The sequence below is a fragment of the Eptesicus fuscus genome, chromosome 22, assembly GCF_027574615.1.
Source record: "Eptesicus fuscus isolate TK198812 chromosome 22, DD_ASM_mEF_20220401, whole genome shotgun sequence".
NCBI classification, from domain to species: Eukaryota; Metazoa; Chordata; class Mammalia; order Chiroptera; family Vespertilionidae; genus Eptesicus; species Eptesicus fuscus.
Window position 1 is genome coordinate 11,383,861 of NC_072494.1, and position 20,212 is coordinate 11,404,072.

General features: G+C 52.7%; 1 protein-coding gene and 1 non-coding gene across 2 annotated transcripts; both read left to right on the forward strand.

Moving 5' to 3' along the window:
• The first annotated feature begins 15,907 nt into the window (after positions 1–15,907).
• On the forward strand, positions 15,908–19,904 carry ZNF697 (zinc finger protein 697). Its single transcript, XM_054712156.1, has 2 exons — positions 15,908–16,157; positions 18,553–19,904. Exons 1-2 carry the CDS (start codon positions 15,938–15,940, stop codon positions 19,902–19,904), a joined length of 1,572 nt encoding a protein of 523 aa, XP_054568131.1. The 5' UTR covers positions 15,908–15,937.
• On the forward strand, positions 16,890–16,962 carry MIR9191-2 (microRNA mir-9191-2). Its single transcript, NR_130476.2, has one exon. It is a non-coding gene; the product is annotated as a microRNA mir-9191-2 (primary transcript).
• Positions 19,905–20,212: the final 308 nt, after the last annotated feature.

Consider the following 20,212-nt stretch of genomic DNA (forward strand, 5'->3'; position numbering starts at 1 on the left):
GGCCTGGTTCTTATTTTTTTGAGACTGAGGGGGGAGACATAATTACACCTCGTTTCACCCATTTCAAGGAATAGTTGAGGGCTCACTATGTGGGGAGCCACCCCAGGGAAGGAAACAGTATGTTCCCAGGAGGGCTTACTCTCGGGAGGTGTTAGAGGGGCGGAGAGAGAGCAAGCAGTAAGGTGCACATTCTTATAACTGTGGTTATATTTAAAAAACTGATATTAGGCAGAATAAGATAAGGACTCGTACCTGAAAGTCATACAGAGAGGCATAATAACAGATCTTTCTGAGCTTGACAATAATCTTACAGCCCTGGCCGGTGTGCTCAGCGGTTAGAGTGGGCCCATGCACCGAATAGTCGCCGGTTCAGTTCTGGTCAAGGACATGCACTTGGGTTGCAGGTTCTATCCCTGGCTCCAGTTGGGGCGCGTTTGGGAGGCAATCAATTGATGTCTCTCTCTCTCTCTCTCTCTCTCTCTCTCTCTCTCTCTCTCTCTCTCCCTCCCCCCTTTCTCCCTCCCCTTCCTTCCACTCTCTCTAAAAATCAGTGGAAAAAAATATCTTCAGGTGAGGATAAAAGAGAAAACAACCACATAAAACCCCCACACTAACTGTATATAAAGCACAGTTGTTTGCATCGCCTTACAGATGGAAAAACCAAGGCTCACAGAGGTTGAGCAACTTCCTTAAGACGACAAGACCCCGTCGGTGGTCTGGCTCTGGCTCTGCCCACTAAGGCTGAGCAGAGACGGCTTCCTGCTGTTTCTTGAGGAGAACAGAATGGCAGGAGAGGAACGCACAGGGTGCTGCGTGTGGGGGTGCAGAGCACCCCTTTTTGGCTGGAGTGAGCCGACAGCGGTCAGGGACAGGAGGTGAGAGAGCCTTAGGGCTGCCTGATGAGGACGCGGAGTGTGTGCTTCCCTGGAGCCAGCGGCAGCCAGTGGTGTCTGAGCAGCAGAAGGAAGGAGGGCAGCTGTGCTCTACGATGGACCCTGCGTGAGTGACGCAGGAGCACGCGATGGTGAGAGCCTCTGCAGTGACGGCGGCCAAGGCAAAAAGGAGGGAAGGAGTGGCAACGGACTGGATTGAAAGGGGTGCGGGGGGGTCAAAGTTGACTCCAGCGTTTTGAGCCTTAGCAGAAGTGGGCACTGACCGAAGGGGATGGTTTGTAACGAAGATTTGGGAGCAGAACCAGTGGTTTCCAATATGACCAGGGCCAGATCCATTACAAAGAGAAACTCATTTAGGCTTTATAACAATTTTCAAAAGGTCCCGCGCTTCCCCCCGTTGTATGGGTGCGGAAACTAAGACTCAAAGAGGAGAAAGAACTGTCTTGGGGGCATATAGTGTGTACGTGGCAGATTTCCATTTGAAACCAGGTATGTTGACTTAACTGCCCCCCTCTTCAGCTGCCTCCTGCCCTGGGCCCCAGGTGAGGTGCGGGGGAGCACGTTAGGGTGGGAAGGGGCTATAAGTTCCTCAGGTGCAGGGATGGATGCAGGATTGGACGTGGACCCAGAGTGCAGGGGAGGGGTTGGGGCATCTCTGGACAGAGGAGCGGGGTATTAAAGCCAGGGGAAGGGGCCACGTGACTGAAGGGGAGGGAGAGGGGGGAGAAGAGGGAAACAAGCATTTGGAAGGCTGACCTGTTTTAGAAGTTAGGAAGAGGAGACAGGAGTGGGGGTGGGGGGGGAGAGGTGAGTGCAATACGATAATTACTAGGACAGAGCAGTACCCTGGATGCAAAGGAAGGAAAAAATTCCCAAGAGCAGCCTCTCGATCGGATTCCCGCCGTCGTTTACTGGGTTCCTGTGTGTAGGCCAAGCACTCCACAGTGCTGTTGGTGAGGTCAAGGAAGAGACCGCCAGATTTGGAAGATAGAAAATTATAGCCGATATTGGGGTGAGCCCGACCCACTGAGCGTTAACAATCAATGGCACCCGCTGAGATGGCTCGCACCTGGGGTGCCCGTGGTTCACGGGACACTGATGTGTGTGGCGACGGCGTCAGCGTTTAGCAGAGAGCTCATGGATACCTGCCCCCCCTTTCCCCGACAGCCTGTAAGACTTGTTTGGCCAAATAAATAAATTAAAAAAGGCACTGCAGAAGAAATGTAATATTGCTTGATCACTGGTTTTAAGCATTTAAAAAAATGATACTGCCAAAGAAAGGGTCTCCATTTTTAATGAGAGTTTCATAGTTTGATTGAAAAAAAAAAAGTCTTTAAAGATTCTTTTAAAATGGCATAACCATAACTACTTATTCAGGTTGATGTTTTATAGGCTTTCTTCTTCACTCCATGTCCTTGTCCTCTCTCTCTCTCTCTCTCTCTCTCTCTCTCTCTCTCTCTCTCTTTCATGATGACTTTTCTTTCAAATGCTGTACCAAGGACTTGGAATTATTAAATATTTACCATAACACTCCATTAAGTCAATGCTAATTCAAATGGCTTTTTCCATTTTTCCCTAGCCAACAAAATGTCTGTTTTCCCAATGACAAACAGATAATCCAAAACCTTTTACATCAGAGACTGTTTTGGAGGATCACAGGAAATTGAGTTTGAAGAACATTTTCTACATTTTTCAGAGGGAAAAATAATTAAAATTACAGTAGGAAAAAACCGAGCAGGAGTCTGGGAGAGAACAAGAAAAATCGGAAGAAGGCAGCATTGGTGAAATGCTATGGGAAAGGTCAGAGCAGTCACCTCATAAATATGACAGCTGGTTGGCAGAGTCTGGTGCACGAGAGACTGAACTTGAAAGGATCAGATAACCTGAACAGTAGCCCCAATCTGGCCACCCACTCCCGACCTTGGTGAATTCACAGACGGCACTTCTCTAGCCCTCATTTTCCTTATCTTCTCAAGAAATGTTCAACAGCAACAAAATGTGAAATTCTCTCTGTATCTGAGGATACCGTCTCTTCAGCAGAATTGTAGTTGGCCTGCCACCTGGCCCATTTTTGTACTACCTCCCACACCAAGAACGCGTAGCGATCAAGGCAGGAGGAGAAAGATGCAAGAGAAAAGAGGGCGAATCCGAGAACCTGTGTGTAGGAATGGACCGTGTTGGATGAGCATGCACCTCCTTCCTCGCCATGAAGTGTGAGCTGCGCTCCTTAGAACACAGTTTTGTGTCACTCCCAGAATCCCCCTTTTCATGTGGGCATTTGCATGCTATTGTGCAGGCAGGGTGACTTTGCTAACACTTAGAGGATTTGTTTGGAATGAGTTGGTGACTTTGGCCAGATTTAAATTTTTTTTTTTTTTTCCCTTTGAGAAGAGAAGGATTAACTAACAAAGTGTTGTGTGTCCAGGATAGGTTAGGGCTTGATTAATGTGCTTTGACTCGCTGCCCAAGTAAGCAGCTGATGGGAGCTATAAACCCGGGGTCAAACTTGTTTAAATTAGCCACATCCTGAGAGGGGGTGTGTTAGAGGCTTGAAGAGGGGCGTAACTCCTAGTGCACCTGCCACAGAACACAAGTGACTGGGAAGCAGGTGAACTAAGGATGCTGGGAGGGTCCGATCACCAGTGTGAGTGTGTGAGCCAATCACAGTAGGCTCTGTTGGGTTGAGGAGAAAAGTAATTGGAATGAAAGTTGAGACAGGGATTTAGCGTCATGTCTGCCCTTCCCCTGTCTGTATCTCTGTTGCCTGACTCGTCTGTAAAACAGGGGCCTAGCCTCGATCGGCAGACTCGATCAGGCAGGTTGCGTTTGCAGATTCTCTCATCCTGCTCCATCCTGCTCCATCATCTTGCCCATCATCCCCTGTTTGAAATGTACTGATATTTTTGTTCTCCTGCCTGATCTGGGGCTTACAGTCCTATCTCCCGTCTCCACCAGCCCACCAGAAGATTCCTGGCATACAGTGATGACATGGCTCTTATTCCCCGCTCCCAACCCACTCTGAAAGATTTCTGAAAGGCTGTGATCAGGAATGTATCACGAGTCGTCTGCGGTCGTGGTTTAGAACAGGGCTTTTGTCTTGTTTTTGTGCCCCGAATCCTTTCAGAGGCCGACGGAAAGCTGGGGCCTTCTCAGGAAGAAGTTTCTACAGACACATTCACAAGGGTTCAGGGAGTTGGTGGTCTCGGAAGGCTCTTAAGCTGAGGACCCAGACCTGAGGAAAAAGCCACGGTTCCCTTTATGAGCGGGTGTCGGACTGTTGCTCTCTCCAGGAAATGCTGGGAACTGGAGGTAAAAGGGACGTAAGGAACCCAAACAGCCTGCACCTCTGACTTGGGAATTACGGTGTTCGAGCTGCCAATGAGCCTGGACGCCATCACCCCCTTCTTGAGAGAGATATGTCACTTCCTGGACGGGAGCTGTGACTGGTTCTGGGCATCGTAGACTTACCGTACGCCCTGAGCTGAGGCGGAAAGTATCTGCGAGCTTTTGGTTTCCAGCACGAGGTGGGAATAGGATCTCTTTCAGCTGATCTCTTTGTAGTGTGGTGTGAGTCCGTTTGGATGGCATCCTCGGAGTTCCTGGGAGAAGGACACTGGCTAAATTTAAAAGTGCTCCGTTTGGGCTGGGAAAGTAACTGTTCCTGCCAGGGATCACCTCCTAGGGACCACATGTTCACAAACCATTGGTATATTTTCTTTCCGTTGACACACACCCTTACATTTTTCATCCCCTTAGAACAGTGATGGGCAACCTTTTGAGCTTGGTGTGTCAAACTTTGCCAAAAAACTGAGCGTAACTCGGGTAGTGTGTCACTTTGAGGAAAAAACTAACTCCAAGACTCTAGTCGCAAATGTTTCATCCTCAGGAGCAGCAAATGTTTCATCCTCGGCATGCGGCCGCGTGTCATCAGAAATGGCTACGCGTGTCAGTGCTGACACGCGTGTCATAGGTTCGCCATCGCTGCCTTAGGAGATCATTCTGGGGGGTGACCAGTTAGCAATGGACTTCCTCTGGTGGGCACTCACATCATTTTGTCAGTTTCACTTTCCTGGGGATAAGACATCCCTCTCCCAGAGTTGTCAGGACCAGGACCTCCATCCAGGTTCATTGCCCCTTGGTGTTTTTGTTTTTGTTTTTTTTTTAAACGAAAATATGTTTTTATTGATTTCAGAGAGCGTATGGGCGAGGGATAGAGTGATAGAAATATTGATGAGAGAGAAACATGGATCGGCTGCCTCCTGCACCCCTCCCCCCCGCCCCCCCTCCCCTCGTCGGGATCAAGCCCACAACCCTGGCATGTGCCCTGACTGGGAATCAAGCCGGCGAGCTCTTGGTGCCTGAGAGAACACCACGAGCCGAGCCACGCGGTTCTGCTTCCCCTTGGTCCTGAGCAGAGCTGCTGAACTAAGGGTGGAAATAAACAGGCAGCACTGGCTGTGGCGGCATCCTTCTTTATGTTCTTCGGAAGCACAAAAGGAGATGAAAGTGGAAACAGGATTCTGATTCTGTTTTGGATATGACAGCGATTCCTCTATCTCATAAAAACACCTTTAAAAAAAGACTCAAAAGCATCAAACTTAAGTTTCTTTAGTCCCTTTACCCTGCTGGCTCTCCCCCAGTTCCCATGGGCTCTAGATTCAGTATTAAGCATTATACTTACTTCTGATTGGGCATAATTAATAAAAGCAGGCTGATCCTTTTGTGGGAGTCACTGACATTTTATTGTGGTCGGCTCAGAATTTAAATGAATATAACCAACCTTAAATTTCCGAAAAAAACCCCACACAATTTGTTATGTTTTTCATTGAAATTTTTTATTAGTAAGTTTTCTAGCAAGTGTAAAAGTAGATAGTGTCGTGTACTAAAACCACATATGCCGCCACCCAGCTTGTTTCATCTGCATCCCTGCCCATTCCCCTTTGTCCTGGAATTCTAGAAACCATTTCAAATGAAGCAAATTCCAGAAATACCATTTCACCTATAAATATTTCATTACGTATCTCTTAAAGTTATAAGAACTCGTTGTAAACTTAACCCCAATACCAACACCTTAAAAAAATGAACAATTCCTTCATATCAAGTATCAGTATTCACAATTCCCCAAGCGTCTTGTCATTTATTTTAGTAGTTCATTTGAACTGGGATTCAAATAAGGTGTATACAACTGAGGATAGTTGAAATATCTCAAAAAAATTTTAAATATATTTTATTGATTTTTTTTGCAGAGAGAAAAGGAGAAGGATAGAGAGTTAGAGACATAGATGAGAGAGAAACATCAGTCAGCTGCCTCCTGCACACCCCCTACCGGGGATGTGCCTGCAACCAAGGTACATGCCCTTGACCGGAATCGAATCTGGGACCCTCCAGTCCTCAGGCCGACGCTCTATCCACTGAGCCAAACTGGTCGGGGCCCCAAATTTTTTTTTACTCAATACGTTTCCCTCCTTTCTGTTTCTTTCTTGCCATTTTTGTCATTGCCACGGAAGAAACTGGATCATGTGTCTCCTATAGTTTCCTGTGATGGGGGTTTTGCTGATAATGTCATTTTTAAGGACATAAGAGTAGCACAAGTATTTTTTTGAAAGGTGTTTTTCAGGGTCTGTAAATGTTTCACTTTATGCTGAAAACAATCTAGCTATGGCGTTTAAATTTTAATCGGGCAGGGGAGTGGAAATATCAGGTGACGTCTCTACGTTCTTATTGCTGCGTTCTCTTCGTTGGGAGACACCTTGGCAGATTGCATGCCGCTGCTGAAAGGGACTGGGCAGGAACACGCCAGCCATTCTCCAACCACAACACCACACAGTTATTTTGGGCAGAGAATTAGAAGAGCAGCGTGTCCTATCGAACCTGCAGGCGACTGAACGTGTGCCTCAAACCCTCCGGTCCCAGCACCCCTCGGTCCCTGTGTGCAGTGACGAACACCCTCATTCCAGTGGAAATAGGATCCCAGAGTCATCCGGGTTGGAAAAGACTTCCTGAGGTCACCTGGCCCCATCTGGTCACCTTCACGGGATTCCAGCATCCACCCTCCCGGGAGAGCAAAAGCTGCTTGTTAACAACTCCCAGACCCCACACGCACCCCCTGCGCATTCTAAGTCTGTTTTCTCTTTTGTCCTTCAGGGAAATAGGTTATTAAATTGCATTCCTTTCTGCTGTGGAGGTGCGTGCCTGAGCACACACGTGTCTCTGTAGATCTTTAATGAAGATGAATGTTGATTCTTTCCTGCTTGCCCTCTACAGAGACCTCGCTCAGCAAGCTGATAAAGGCTTTTGTGAAAAAAAGAAGGTGTTTTATGAGTACATTCCGACACATGATGGGATCATCACAGACTGTATTTTTTTAGCGACTGCTTAATTTTATGCATCAATTTGGCTGGGCCAGTAGGTATACAGATATTTGGTCAAAACATGCTGTGTGTTTCTGTGGCGGAATTTTTAGGGACTTTTGAGTAAAGCAAGTTGCCCTCCCTAATCGTGGGTGGTCCTCGCCCAATCAGTTGAAGGCCTGACTAGAATAAGAAGACTGATGCCGCTGAGCAAAGAGGACTTCCCCATCAGGCCTTCGGACTGAAACTGTAGCATCAGCTCTGAGTCTCCAGCCTGCTGGGCCACGCCGCAGATTTTGGACTTGCCGGTATCCGTAATCACACGAGCCGATTTCTTAAAAGTAACTTCCTTTCTATATAAGCATCTCGTTGGTTTTGTTTCTCTGGAGAACCCTGAACAAATAGTGTGGGGGCGCGGGAAACTCAAACAAATATGTGCCCCAGGTTGATCCGGCTGGCTGTTTTAGAAGTGGTGTTTTATGTTAAAGCAATGGACAGATCACGGGAGAGGCCACCAGGAAAATGAGATTCTGGCCATAACTCTTCCAGCACCCTGCCTTTCCCTCTCTGACCTGCTCGCTCTCCCTCTTTGAGCCTCCCATTTCCTGTCTGCAGAAGGAGTTTGAGATAAGGGATATCAAGCCTTTGGTTCCATGCAATACAAACATTGACCATTTGAACATGCTGCGAGGGGGTATCTAAAGATAATCCTTCCGAGGCCTGCGCAGGTGCTAGGTGAGGGCAGAAGCGGAGGGTGTACACAGCTGGTGCTGATGCTGTGATGCCAAAGCCGGCGAGGGGGTGGGCCTCATGAACAGAAGGATCCTCTGTGCTTCAGGTAGAAGATTCTAGTCAGTTAAGAGTGAAATGTGGACGAGTCAATGCCTGCATGGAAACCTTCGGATTGTGTGCCTTCTCATCTGAGGGCAGATGGTGGTCTGACTTCCATGGTTCTTAGACTCTGCCTCTGCATTGCGATCCTTCTCACTTTGTGCAGGAGGAGGGGGGGGTGAGGTAGGCGTGGCAGCTGAGACAAGCTGAGGCCCTCTGGCCAAACCGAGGGGCCCCAGTCCAACCAACAGACAGGAAATGCCTGACCCCAAGGACACTGTGCTATTCTTGACGATGGAGATTGGAAGGCGTCTCGGACTCGCTCTGGCCGTGGGGTTGGAGGTTGATGTCTCGGTCGTCTGGGTGGTGAGCCTCTCTCTCTTCAGCTTGGGCTTGCCTCTCCCGGCAAAGGCCGTACCCACAGGAGGAAACCGCGTAGTTTCGCTTCTCCTGTCTGGGGAGTGGTGGGGAGTGGTTACGGCTTAGCTGCGGTCATCTCTCAGCTTTCTCTGTTCACCTCCCGCAGCAGCTTGCCATTTCAGAGGCTGGCTTTTTGGGTTGGACAGTCTCGGGGGCCGGGGGGCGGGGGGGGGGGGACTGGGGAAGTCAGCTGTCCCCTCCGGTACGGACACTTTCTCCTTGCTTCTGGGGGCATCCCCTACAAATAGGGGAGGCGGATCACTTTGCCTTTAGGGTTCTTTTTAAAAAATATATTTTTATTGATTTCAGAGAGGAAGAGAGAGGGAGAGAGAGAGAAATAGAAACATCAGTGATGAGAGAGAATCATGGATCGCCTGCCTCCTGTATGTCCCCTGAGCCCTGACTGGGAATCGAACTGTGACCTCCTGGTTCACAGGTCGATGCTCAACTGCTTAGGGTTCCTAATGACCAGAGGGAGGAGGCAGGCCTCTCATGGCTATGTCCCCCGAGAGGCTGGTTGACTGTTTACCCATTTGGTGCTGAGACTGACAAATGATTAACCCCCTGGAATCCCTGGTTTGCCCCCAGTTCTGGTCAGGAGTCCAGCCTTTGGAACTGCAGACTGGAACTGTCCTCCATCCTTCCACCCAGTGGGGCGGCAGGCCCGGCCTCTGCCACGGGACCGCCCTCGGGAGAGTGGGAGAGCGTGGTGCGCAGGGGGCGTGGGAAGTGAGCAGGGCGGCCTGGGCTGTGGCTGGGAGGCGGGGAGGTGAGGCAGGGACCAGCAGGACGGGGGACAGGAAAGGAGCTGCGGCCCCGAGGAGGCGGAGAGGGAGCCGCTCCTGGCCAGCCGCCTGACCGCTTCCTTCCCCTGACATGACAGCCCCGCCGCAGGCCTGGCTCCAGGCCACCTGGCCATGGCCTTGGCACAGGGCTCCCCCGTGGGGGGAGGTGGGGGAAGGAGGGCTTGGCTCAGGCCCTGGCTCCCTCCTCTCACTGCTCTGCGGGCAGGGGCTGCCAGGTGGGTCGCTTGCTCCTGTCCTCTGTCCTGTGACAGGACCTCGCTTGCTGCCTCTGATGTCCCGAGGAGCCAGCCGAGTGGGGAATGCGATGGCGCGGAGCCCGGGATGCTGGTTGGAGTCCTGGCTCTCTGGGAACTGTGTCACCCGGAGCTCAGCTTGCGGAGCTGCGCTCTCCTTCGCCGGGGAAGCGGGGTGGATGGCCCGCAGGGTGGAGGCAGAGGAGGGCCCCCCCGGCTCAGCTGCCCTGGTGGTTACAGTGGGTGAGCGCTCACAGCGGAGCCCCAGGCCTGTGAGCACCGCACTCCCCACGGCCATCCGGGCGGGAGCGGGCATGGCTGTGTGGGGCCCTGAGCCCCCCTGAAAGCCAGCCAGGGTTTATCTTTTAGGAAAGGGGGGTGAGCTGTGCGCCTGTCTGCCCCACCCTCCGTAGGGAATGAGGGGGAATCTATAAAGGGATGGGGCTCTTGCTGTTGGAAAGGCCGGGGTTGTCGGTGGGGCCACGGGGAGAGTGTGCCGGTGAACTCAGGTTAAACCCCCGTGCTGGCTCTGCTGCTGGCTCCACTTGCTCTTCCCACCTCATTCCTTCCCTCCCCCTTCCCTCCTTCCCATCACCCCTTGCCATTTTTACTCCCACTGTGTAGCAGTATCTTCACACTGATCTGATTCGTCTTTCCAATGGGGCTGAGTTTGTCTAGAAGCCACTAGAGCATTTTCCTAGGGGCCTTACAGGGTAATAAACATTACCTTTTGTTATTACAGGGTAATAAACATTACCTTTTTGTTGGTTGTTGTGTTCACCCTCACCCGAGGATATTTTTTGCATTGATTTTTAGAGAGAGTGGAAGGCGGGGGTGGGGGGTTTGGGGGGTGGAAGGAGAGAAGCATCGATGTTTGAGACACTTGGATTGGTGGCCTCCCACACCTGCCCTGATCAGGGCGGGGATCGAACCTGCAGCCCAGGTGTGTGCCCCTGACTGGGAATCAAACCCTTGACCCGTTGGTGCGTGGGCCGACGCCCTACTCACTGAGCACCACTGGCCATGGCAATATAACTTTTTTTTTTTTTGAGTTGGGGGGTTATGGGTCAGGAGGAAGGGACATGAAAATATTGCAAGTTCTAAAAACTAGGATTTGAGCAGTCTTGGTAAAGATGGCTGATCGGCATCCAAGAGAAAGGTTTGGTGGTGGTGCTGGGTGTCTGGGGAGCTAACCGCTTGCCGTGCCAGTTGCGGGAGCCAGCTGCTGCCACCGAAAGTGCCTGATGAAACTGACAGTGGTGCCCCCTGGGCTCACTGAGCTGCACGTCACAGGACAAAGCAGAACAGGACTCGGGTACATTCAAACCCCGCCTCCTCATTGAACACCCGGAGGGGCAAACACTCAGCGCCCCGCAGCAGAGTCTCTGTGCCGGCCACAGCCCGGGGCTCGTCCGCGGCAGGATTCATGTGTCTGCCTGACTGCTCCCACCATTGCCTCTGTTATTTGTCCCCCCCCCTTACCTTTCTCCCCCTTCTTACTGGAGGGAGAAGAGCTCCCAGACAGATGGTGTAAGTCAGGCTTGTTGAACTGTCCACTCCATTCGGCTGTCGACTTAGCTTTTCTGTATACAGACGGGTTATCAATGTCTCCAAACCGTATGGCACTGAACCTTTCTTCTTTCTCCCCAGTTCCTGGAGAAGCTAGGCCCCCCAGCCCCTGGCTCTTGCCTCCACAAGGTGGGCCATTCATTCATAGAGCCTTGAGCAGCCAGGCCCGAGGAAACTCTGCTTGTACGGGCCACCAGCTGTGACCCTCAGTTTTGGAGATGTGTGTGTCATTTTTTAAATCAAGAAGTTGGCTTAAGCCCGGCTGGCATGGCTTGGTGGTTGAGTGTTGACCTATGAGCCAGGTCATGGTTTGATTCCCGGTCAGGGCACATGCATGGGTTGCGGGCTCCATCCCAGTGTGGGGCGTGCAGGAGGCAGCCGATCAATGATTCTCTCTCATCATTGATGTTTTTATCTCTCTCCCTCTCCCTTCTTCTCTGAAATCAATAAAAAAAAAGAGGTTGGCTTAAGTTTCATAACTACCAATTATTGTGTCCCTACTATGTGCCAGCTGCTTTTTCCAACAATCTTAGATGGTAGGTGGCAGCGTACTTGTCATGGAGGCAGAATCTGAAGGTAAGAGGCTACAAGACTTGCACAAGGTAAAGTAGCTGGTGGAGCAGAGGATTTGAACCTAGGTCAGCCTAGCCACAAAGCTGCCACCATGCCTGGCCATCCAACTCGTTATCCAACCCTGGCCTTGCTTCAGAAAACATGTTGCTAGTTTTTATTTTGAGAATGAATGGGAAGGGAGTTGGAACAAAATGTGCCTGGCTATCTGCTGACTGACACAGTGTCTAGATAACGTTTCTGAGAACTGTCTCCCAGATAGAGCTAATCACAACTCGTCCTTGTCTTCCTTTTCGTTGCTTCTAGAATAATCATAGGTTTTCCTTTCGTGTGTTTTGTCAAGTTAAAAACCAAGTTGGTGTTTTTGCTGATAAAAATACATCTTGCGTGTAGAACAGACAGGATCTACCAAAAGGAAACGTTGCCCTCAGCCGCACACCAGCTTCTGGGGAAGAATGTGGGCACTGGAGCTGGGCCGCAGGGGTGTGCACCCCGACCTGCCCCTTAAGATCGCGTGACCTGGAGCTAGCCCTTAACTTCTGTGCCTCGTTCCTCATCTCTGAAATGGAAACGAATGCCCTGCTTCTTTGGGGTGTCGTTAAGATGAAATGATACAAAGCTCCTAGAGGCGACCAAGAGTTGGGTCGCATTTTAAGCTTCCTCTCCGAACCCGTGGAAATACGGGTGCATACCTAGGCTAGTGTGCACACCCTAAGAAACACAACGGGACTATTTCTAAACCAACCAGTTCTCATCGGATAATCCATCGTGGCTGCCTTTCCTTACCTCTGTGTAGCCTTTTCGTTGCTTGATAACTGCCTAGAACCCGAGGCTGTAAGGGCGTGAGTGGAACTGAGGCCGCATCGTGGGCACGCAGGGTTCCAGTTTTGCACGAATACAGCGCATTTTCAAATAAATTGGAGTAGATGTTGTACAGTGACTGGTGTCTCTCTGGTGACAGGGGCTTCCCCCTCTTTCAGAGCGCACCCAGTCTTGCCTCCCCCGGTGTGAAGGAAGCCAGGGCATGCCCCCTTGGGAGCTCAGGTCTCCGTGACTCTGAGTGAGGCAGAATTGGAATACGCCCACCCTAAGTGGGGGGTTAACTCTTCCTTCCCCCCACTCCCTCTTTAAATAATAATAAAAAAACCCCACGCATCTTTCTTTAGTGTCTCTGGTATGAATTATCTCTTGGTTCCCAAGAAATCATAAATCAGAAACTCCTCTTGTTCTGCCCTGGCTGGGTGGCTCCGTTGGCTGGAGCGCTGTCCCGTACAGAAAAAGGTTGCAGGTTCGAATCCCAGTCAGGGCACATACCTAGGTTGCGGGTTCGATCCCTGGTTGGGGTGTGTACAGGAGGCAACCAATTGACAGTTTTCTCTCCCATGGAGGTGTTGTGTTCCCCCCCCCCCTTCAAATCAATAAAAAAAACACATGTCCTTGGGTGAGGATTAAAAACCCCCCCAAAACCTCTTGTTCTGATTTGGCTGTATCTGAGGTGCTTTCTAAGACGGTGCTCTGTCCTCCTCAAACAGGCTTCGAAGTGAAACCTGAAGCGTCCCTGTCTCCCAGGGTGGACCCCTGGACCCCACAGAGCTGCGGTCCCCACGCCATTCTGGGCACCACCTCCTGCCATTTCAGTCGCATGAGTGCAGGTGACACGCTTATTTGATTCCTTTACTGACGTAAAACTCGGCTTGCTGGTCTTAGATGGACAGAAACCACTGACTAGGTCTCCCTAAAATTTCCCCCCACCCCTCCGCTGCTTGTAGCCACTAACGAGCCAATAGGTCTTAAAACATGTTTGAAATCCACCCCTCACCATGGGGTGTGTCGTATAATGCATACTCAACGGAGGTGGCTGCGTATGGCTCTGGGAGGCATGAGAGTGACGGGTGGCAGAGTTCAGGGGTAACAGCCCTGGGTGGGAGAGACCTCTTAAAAGGTTTATGACTTTAATGGGATTTTCTGCAGCCTAATCCTGGGTGTTGGAACCCTGGCGTTTTAAGCAGAGCGAGTGGGGCCTCCGAGGAGCCAGAGGAGCTGGCTGCCTTCCAGGATGCTGTTGATGACAATCATGGCAGGCCATTTGCCTATGACATTTAAGAGAAGGCTTTGCTTTTTCACTCGGATGTAGGGAATAGGGCATCTCTGAGAAAGGATATAACACACTCTTCAGGGCGGTAAGACGGCCAGCTTTATGGGGGTGCCTGTGTGTCCTTGAGGTGTGATGGAATGGCATTAGGACTTAAAAAAGAGCCATAATGTGTGTATTGCACAAGGGGAAAAAAAAAAAAAGAGGGAAATCACACATTTATTCCACAGTTGTAAAACTCGGAGCATCAATTCCTCTCCATAATATTTCCCAAGGTGCTTTGTAATGTTTCCTTCTGACACCTTGCCTGTGAGGAAGGCTAAGGAGCATTATCCCCCTTGCACTGAGGAAGACACTGGAACAATGAGAGGTTCATTGACTTGCCTTGGGCTCTGGAGCGAGGCTGGACCAGGCAGAATGGCTCCTGCTTTCCACTCTGAGTCTCGGTACAGCCAGGGCTGCCTCGGGGAAGTGCTCAGTGGAGGCAAGAAAAGATGGGGCATCTGCTTAGCCATGTTCTGTTTTGGGGGCTCCCGAGGCAGAGAGAACTGGACAGTTTAAACGTCTAGGTCCAGGCCCTAGCTGGTTTGGCTCAGTGGATAGAGCATCGGCCCGTGGACTGAAGGGTCCCGGGTTTGATTCCGGTCAAGGGCACAATCCCCTTGACCGGTTTTGGGCTCGATCCCCAGAGGGGCCATGCAGGAGGCAGCCGATCAATGATTCTCTCTCATCATTGATGTTCCTTTCTCTCTCTTCCTCTCTGAAATCAATAAAAATATATTAAAAAAAAAAAGTCTAGGTCCAGGATCCTTGACCTACAAACTGCTTTGCTGCCATGAGCTAAGCTGGAGGAGTGATGGATGGCAGAAGCAAATTATTTTTGGCTCCATGGCTCAGTCTTGGCAGGGGGCCCTTTAAATTTGAAATGTAAACCTGAGGGCTCCAGAAGGTTTGGGAAGCTGAGGTCATTTTCTCCCTGCAGTTCCCATGTTGGCCTGTTCTGTGGAGGGGTTGCCGATTACACCAGGGGCATGCTCTGCTAGGGGCTCTCTACAATAAAGTACATATAATAAGGCAAACTATGTAATAAGGCTACAGGGAGGGCTTCTAACATGGAGGGTCCCTGCATCTCTTCCGTCCACCCTCCCACCCCCCAACACACACACACACAGACCCATGAAAGCTTGATCCTCACCACAAAACCAGGTTGGTGCTGCTGGAGACATGGTCTTAGGTCAGAAGTGAGTATACCAATGCTTCTGTTATTCTTCTGTCGTGTCTCTCTCTCTCTCTCTTTTTTTTTTTTTTGTCAATCCTCACCAGAGGATATTTTCCCATTGATTTTTAGAGAGAGTGGAAGGGAGGAGGAGGGATACAGAGAGAGAAACATTGATGTGAGAGAGACACATCAATTGGTTGCCTCCCACATGGGCCCCTACCAGGGCTAGGGATCCAGTTTGCAACCAAAGTTGACCAGAATGGAACCTGGGACCCTTCAGTCTGTAGGCTGAAGCTCTAACCACTGAGCAAAACTGGCTAGGGCTATTCTTATGCCTTGAATGTCCTTTTCCTCTGGCTCCTTGGAGGCCCGCTCCTCATTAGCTAAAACCCTCACAAGATTGCTGTGGGCTTGAAGAGGACAAGTCCCTATCCTCCCTCCCCTCCCCAGCTTTATTGAGGTACAGTTGATAAATACAAATTGTATATATTTGGAGGAGGGCAAGCGTTAATAAGAGTAAGGAATGCATGGTACTTGAGGCAGCAAAAGTGAGTTGAACCCCACTTTACAGCTTACATGTTAGCCTTACGCTGGTGGGTCTTCTTTTTGATGGGAGCACCATCGTCAGTCACCCTTACCCATGGTGAGAGCGGCAAGGCCATGCTAACAGGACCATCCACTTCACAGATGGAAACAGACCAAGTTGGGGTCCAGCGAGAGTTGGCCCATGGCCTGCGAATGAGTTGCCGTTGTAACTCTGGCACCCAGACCAGCCTCCTTTGCGCCTGGATCTGCTTACCTTAAAACGTGAGGTGGAGCGGAGGTTTGCCCCCGAGGCTTGGACTGTGTCACTGGCCAGGGTGAGGGAATAGGGCCAGACTGACATGACCTTTATCTGTGTGTTTTGTCTGGAGCAGGGCTTCCCGGTCACCGCCCTTGTCCGGCTCCTCCCGGATGGAACAAGAAGACAAACACGGTGTGTGTGAAGGCCCGGACTCAGAAGATACAGGGATGGGCTCCGATTTTGAGAACTCCGAGGACAGGGAAGGGGACCCTGACGAGAGAGAAATGGTTTCCAAGGCACAGGACGCAGACAAGAGAGGCGGCCACCCGGAGCAGGAGATGGGCTCTCACCCACGGGAGGAGCGGGAACTGGTGTCTGACATCTGCACAGGTGAGGAGGAAGCGGGAGTTTCCAAGGAAGTTGGGGCTCACATGTATCTCTAGCTCCTCCCGAGTTGTAGCCAGGGGCAGCATTCTTGTGAGGGAGCTCACGAGAGAGACCAGTAAGCCGAACTCGGATGATTTCAAGCCTGAGGAACGTCCCTTTCAGCAGTCCAGTGGGAGGTGGCTGTGCTGGTAAATGGGTGAGGAGGGAGTCACTGGCACCTCACTTCACAGTTTACAGAACACGGATATGCACTGAGTGGCCAGATGATGATGATCTCTGAACGCATAATAATCTGGCCACTCAGTGTATGTCCTATATAATTAAAGGCTAATATGCAAATTGTCCCCTCAACCAGGAGTTCGACCAGCAGGCAGGCTGGCCAACCGCCCATGTCCCCTCCCCCTGGCCAGGCTGGCTGGACCCACCCATGCACGAATTCATGCACCGGGCCTCTAATATATACATATATATATATATATATATATATATATATATATATATATATATATATGTATATATATATATATATATATATATATATATACACACACACATATACATACACACATACACACACACACTAGTAGCCTGTTTGCACGAAGATTCGTGCAATAGACCTTCATTCACCTGGCTGCCTGCACCAGTTTTCTGCCAGCACCGGGGACCCAGGCCTTGGCTGTGGCCACCGCCTTCTGCCTTCTTTCAGGGGGGGGGTGGCCTTGGGCTCGGCCGCACCCAGCGTCCCTGCTATGGATCGTAGGAGCCGACCCCCTGGTCGTTGCCTGCGATCCGTGCAGGCTCCCCGCTGGTGCCCGAGGCTATCCCGGCCTTGGGCTCCGCCACACCCCAACGTCCCTGCAACGGTTTCCTGGTTGGTGGGCGTGGCTTGGGCGTAGCGAAGGTGCAGTCAATTTGCATATTTGTCTATTATAAGGTAAGATATGTATACATACACACACACACACACACACACACACACACACACACCAAGTGGCCAGATTATTATGCGTTCAGAGATCATAATAATCTGGCCACTCAGTGTAGATGAACACCTGGAACAACACAAGAGGGAACACAGGGAACAGGAGAATCCCCGTCACCGGTGGCTGGGAGAGTTAGACGAGTTGCCACGTACAAAGGCTCAGTAAGCGCAGCGCTGAGCAGAGTATTCAGGAGTTTACAGTTATTGTCATCGGGTTGGTTGTAGACAGCTCAGCTCAGTGGTAAGTGACGGGCCCAGGTGCATGTGGCCAATTCTCAGAGTGCCAAGGCCTCTGCTCATCGCCTTGCTTTTCCTGACCCGGAAACAGAGTCCATCCGTATTCAGTTCTGTCCTCGGGCCTCCCTTGCGTGATCCTGCTCTGTGCATGCCTCGGGGACAGAAATGAGCGGCGACACCCATGGCCAGGGCTGTGAGATGACAGCCTTTCCCATGTAACTCATCCCAGGCCCAGCAGTACACACACGCGTGTGCTCTTGCACACCCAGGGACTGTCTGGAGGGCCCTCTGCTGGGGCATCAGCAGCCAGAGACAGACAGGGGTGTGCGCTGGGCCAGCCTCCAGGCTGGGCTCAGCAGCTCAGGGCCCTGTGCTCACTCCCCCTTTCCCCCTACATCTTCCTGTCCCCCTTACATAGCAAAGCCCTGGAGTTGGGGTGTGTTTGGTATATTGTTCCACCATAATCTGTTCCAGAATGACCAATCCCATGTTAAAAATCAGTCCAGCCCCACTGGTGTGGCTCAGTGATTGAGTGTGGACCCACCAACCAGGAGGTCACGGTTCCATGACCAGTCAGGGCACATGCCTGGATTGCCAGCCGGATCCCCAGTAGGGGGCGTGCAGGAGGCAGGCGATGGGTGATTCCTTCGTCATTGATGTTCCTATCTCTCTCGCCCTCTCCCATCCTCTCTCTGAAATCAATAAAAACATTAAAAAAATAAAAAACAGTCCAGGTGGCCTTTTCTTGTGGTTGGCAGGAGTGGTCTTGTCTTTGGGGTTAGGGCCTTGAAACGCATGGGTTGCTCTTTACTGTGAGCAAATCTCTTCTGAGCTCCCACAGCGTCCCCCCTGGCCCAGACTTGACCACCTCAAGCCGATTGTCTGGCCTTCAGCTGGAGCCTCAGGGACAGTGGGTGGGACCTGGGTTCAGAGACAGCTGCCTAGAACTGGTGAGCTGAGGGGAGAGGGGAGTGAGCTTTCCCCAGTTTCGGAGCACAGTCTCCCCAGGAGGCACCAGGTAGGAGCTTGGGGAATCTTGGGAGAGTGAGTTTGTGAATACCCGGGGGAGGGAATTAATTACTCCTTGGCCCACGCTGTTCTTGAGATTGGCTTCCTCTGGGTTGACTCTTGAGCTCCAGGTACAATCGCCCGCCCCCACTGTCTCCGTTTCTGTTGCAGAGGGGCTGCTGAGTGAGGAAGCAGTTCTGCGGGAGGAAGAGGATGGCCAGTCTGGTGCGGCTGCGGTGGCAGCGTTCCCAGGACTGTCTGAGGCCCGCAGCACATCCCGGAGCCCCCGGGAGGAGGAGGGGCCGCCGCCCCCACCGGTGCTTCCCTGGAGGCGGCACCTCTCCCTGGGGAGCCGGCACCCGGGCGACAAGCCGGCCCACCGCCGCTTCCGCCGGCTCCACCACCCCATGGCCGTGGACCTCGGGGAGCTGGACAGCCTGATGGCCAGCATCATGGATGCGCCCACCATCTGCCCGGACTGCGGGGAGAGCTTCAGCCCGGGCGCCGCCTTCCTGCAGCACCAGCGCATCCACCGCCTGGCGGAGGCGGCCGCCGCGGTCAGCCTGGAGCCCTTCGGCCTGGCGGCGGAGTGCGGCGCGGTGGTGGGCGTGGCGGGGGGCTTCGGCCCGGGCCCCGCCTTGGCCCGGCCCCCGCGCGAGAAGCCCTTCCGCTGCGGGGAGTGCGGCAAGGGCTTCAGCCGCAACACCTACCTGACCAACCACCTGCGCCTGCACACGGGCGAGCGGCCCAACCTGTGCGCGGACTGCGGCAAGAGCTTCAGCTGGCGCGCGGACCTGCTCAAGCACCGGCGGCTGCACACGGGCGAGAAGCCCTACCCGTGCCCCGAGTGCGGGGAGGCCTTCAGCCTCAGCTCGCACCTGCTGAGCCACCGGCGCGCGCACGCGGCGGCCAGCGGCGCGGGGCCGGCGGCGCTGCGGCCCTTCGCCTGCGGGGAGTGCGGCAAGGGCTTCGTGCGCCGCTCGCACCTGGCCAACCACCAGCGCATCCACACGGGCGAGAAGCCGCACGGCTGCGGCGAGTGCGGCAAGCGCTTCAGCTGGCGCTCGGACCTGGTGAAGCACCAGCGCGTGCACACGGGCGAGAAGCCCTACATGTGCTCCGAGTGCGGCGAGACCTTCAGCGTCAGCTCGCACCTCTTCACGCACAAGCGCACGCACTCGGGCGAGCGGCCCTACGTGTGCCGCGAGTGCGGCAAGGGCTTCGGCCGCAACTCGCACCTGGTCAACCACCTGCGCGTGCACACGGGCGAGAAGCCCTTCCGCTGCGGCCAGTGCGAGAAGCGCTTCAGCGACTTCTCCACGCTCACGCAGCACCAGCGCACGCACACGGGCGAGAAGCCCTACACGTGCATCGAGTGCGGCAAGAGCTTCATCCAGAGCTCGCACCTCATCCGCCACCGCCGCATCCACACGGGCAACAAGCCGCACAAGTGCGCGGGCTGCGGCAAGGGCTTCCGCTACAAGACGCACCTGGCGCAGCACCAGAAGCTGCACCTGTGCTAGGGCCGGGCGGCGGCGGCGGCGGCGGCGGGGGCTGCCCCCGCGGGAGCTGGTGGGGTGTAAGTATCCCGGGGACAGACCCCGTAGAAAGGCACGGGAAGGGCGGGAGGGACAATCTGAGAGGGCTGGGGGACGCTTTTGGTGTTAGGGGGTCCCTAAGGGGAGCATTCAGAGGCGTTCTTTTGGTGCTATATTTGGGGACAACGAAGGAATGTTTTTGGAGATGTGCTTGGGCGTGCTGGCTTCTCAGACACTCTAGGGGCTGAGCGGGCACTTTGAGGACCCCGAGGAAATGGGGTTCGGGGTGGGGG

Coding starts and splice junctions, on each gene's coding strand:
- ZNF697 (XM_054712156.1), top strand. CDS start 15,938: ATGGAACAAGAAGACAAACACGGTGTGTGTGAAGGCCCGGACTCAGAA. Junction 16,158..18,552: donor GGTGTCTGACATCTGCACAG/GTGAGGAGGAAG, acceptor TTTCTGTTGCAG/AGGGGCTGCTGAGTGAGGAA.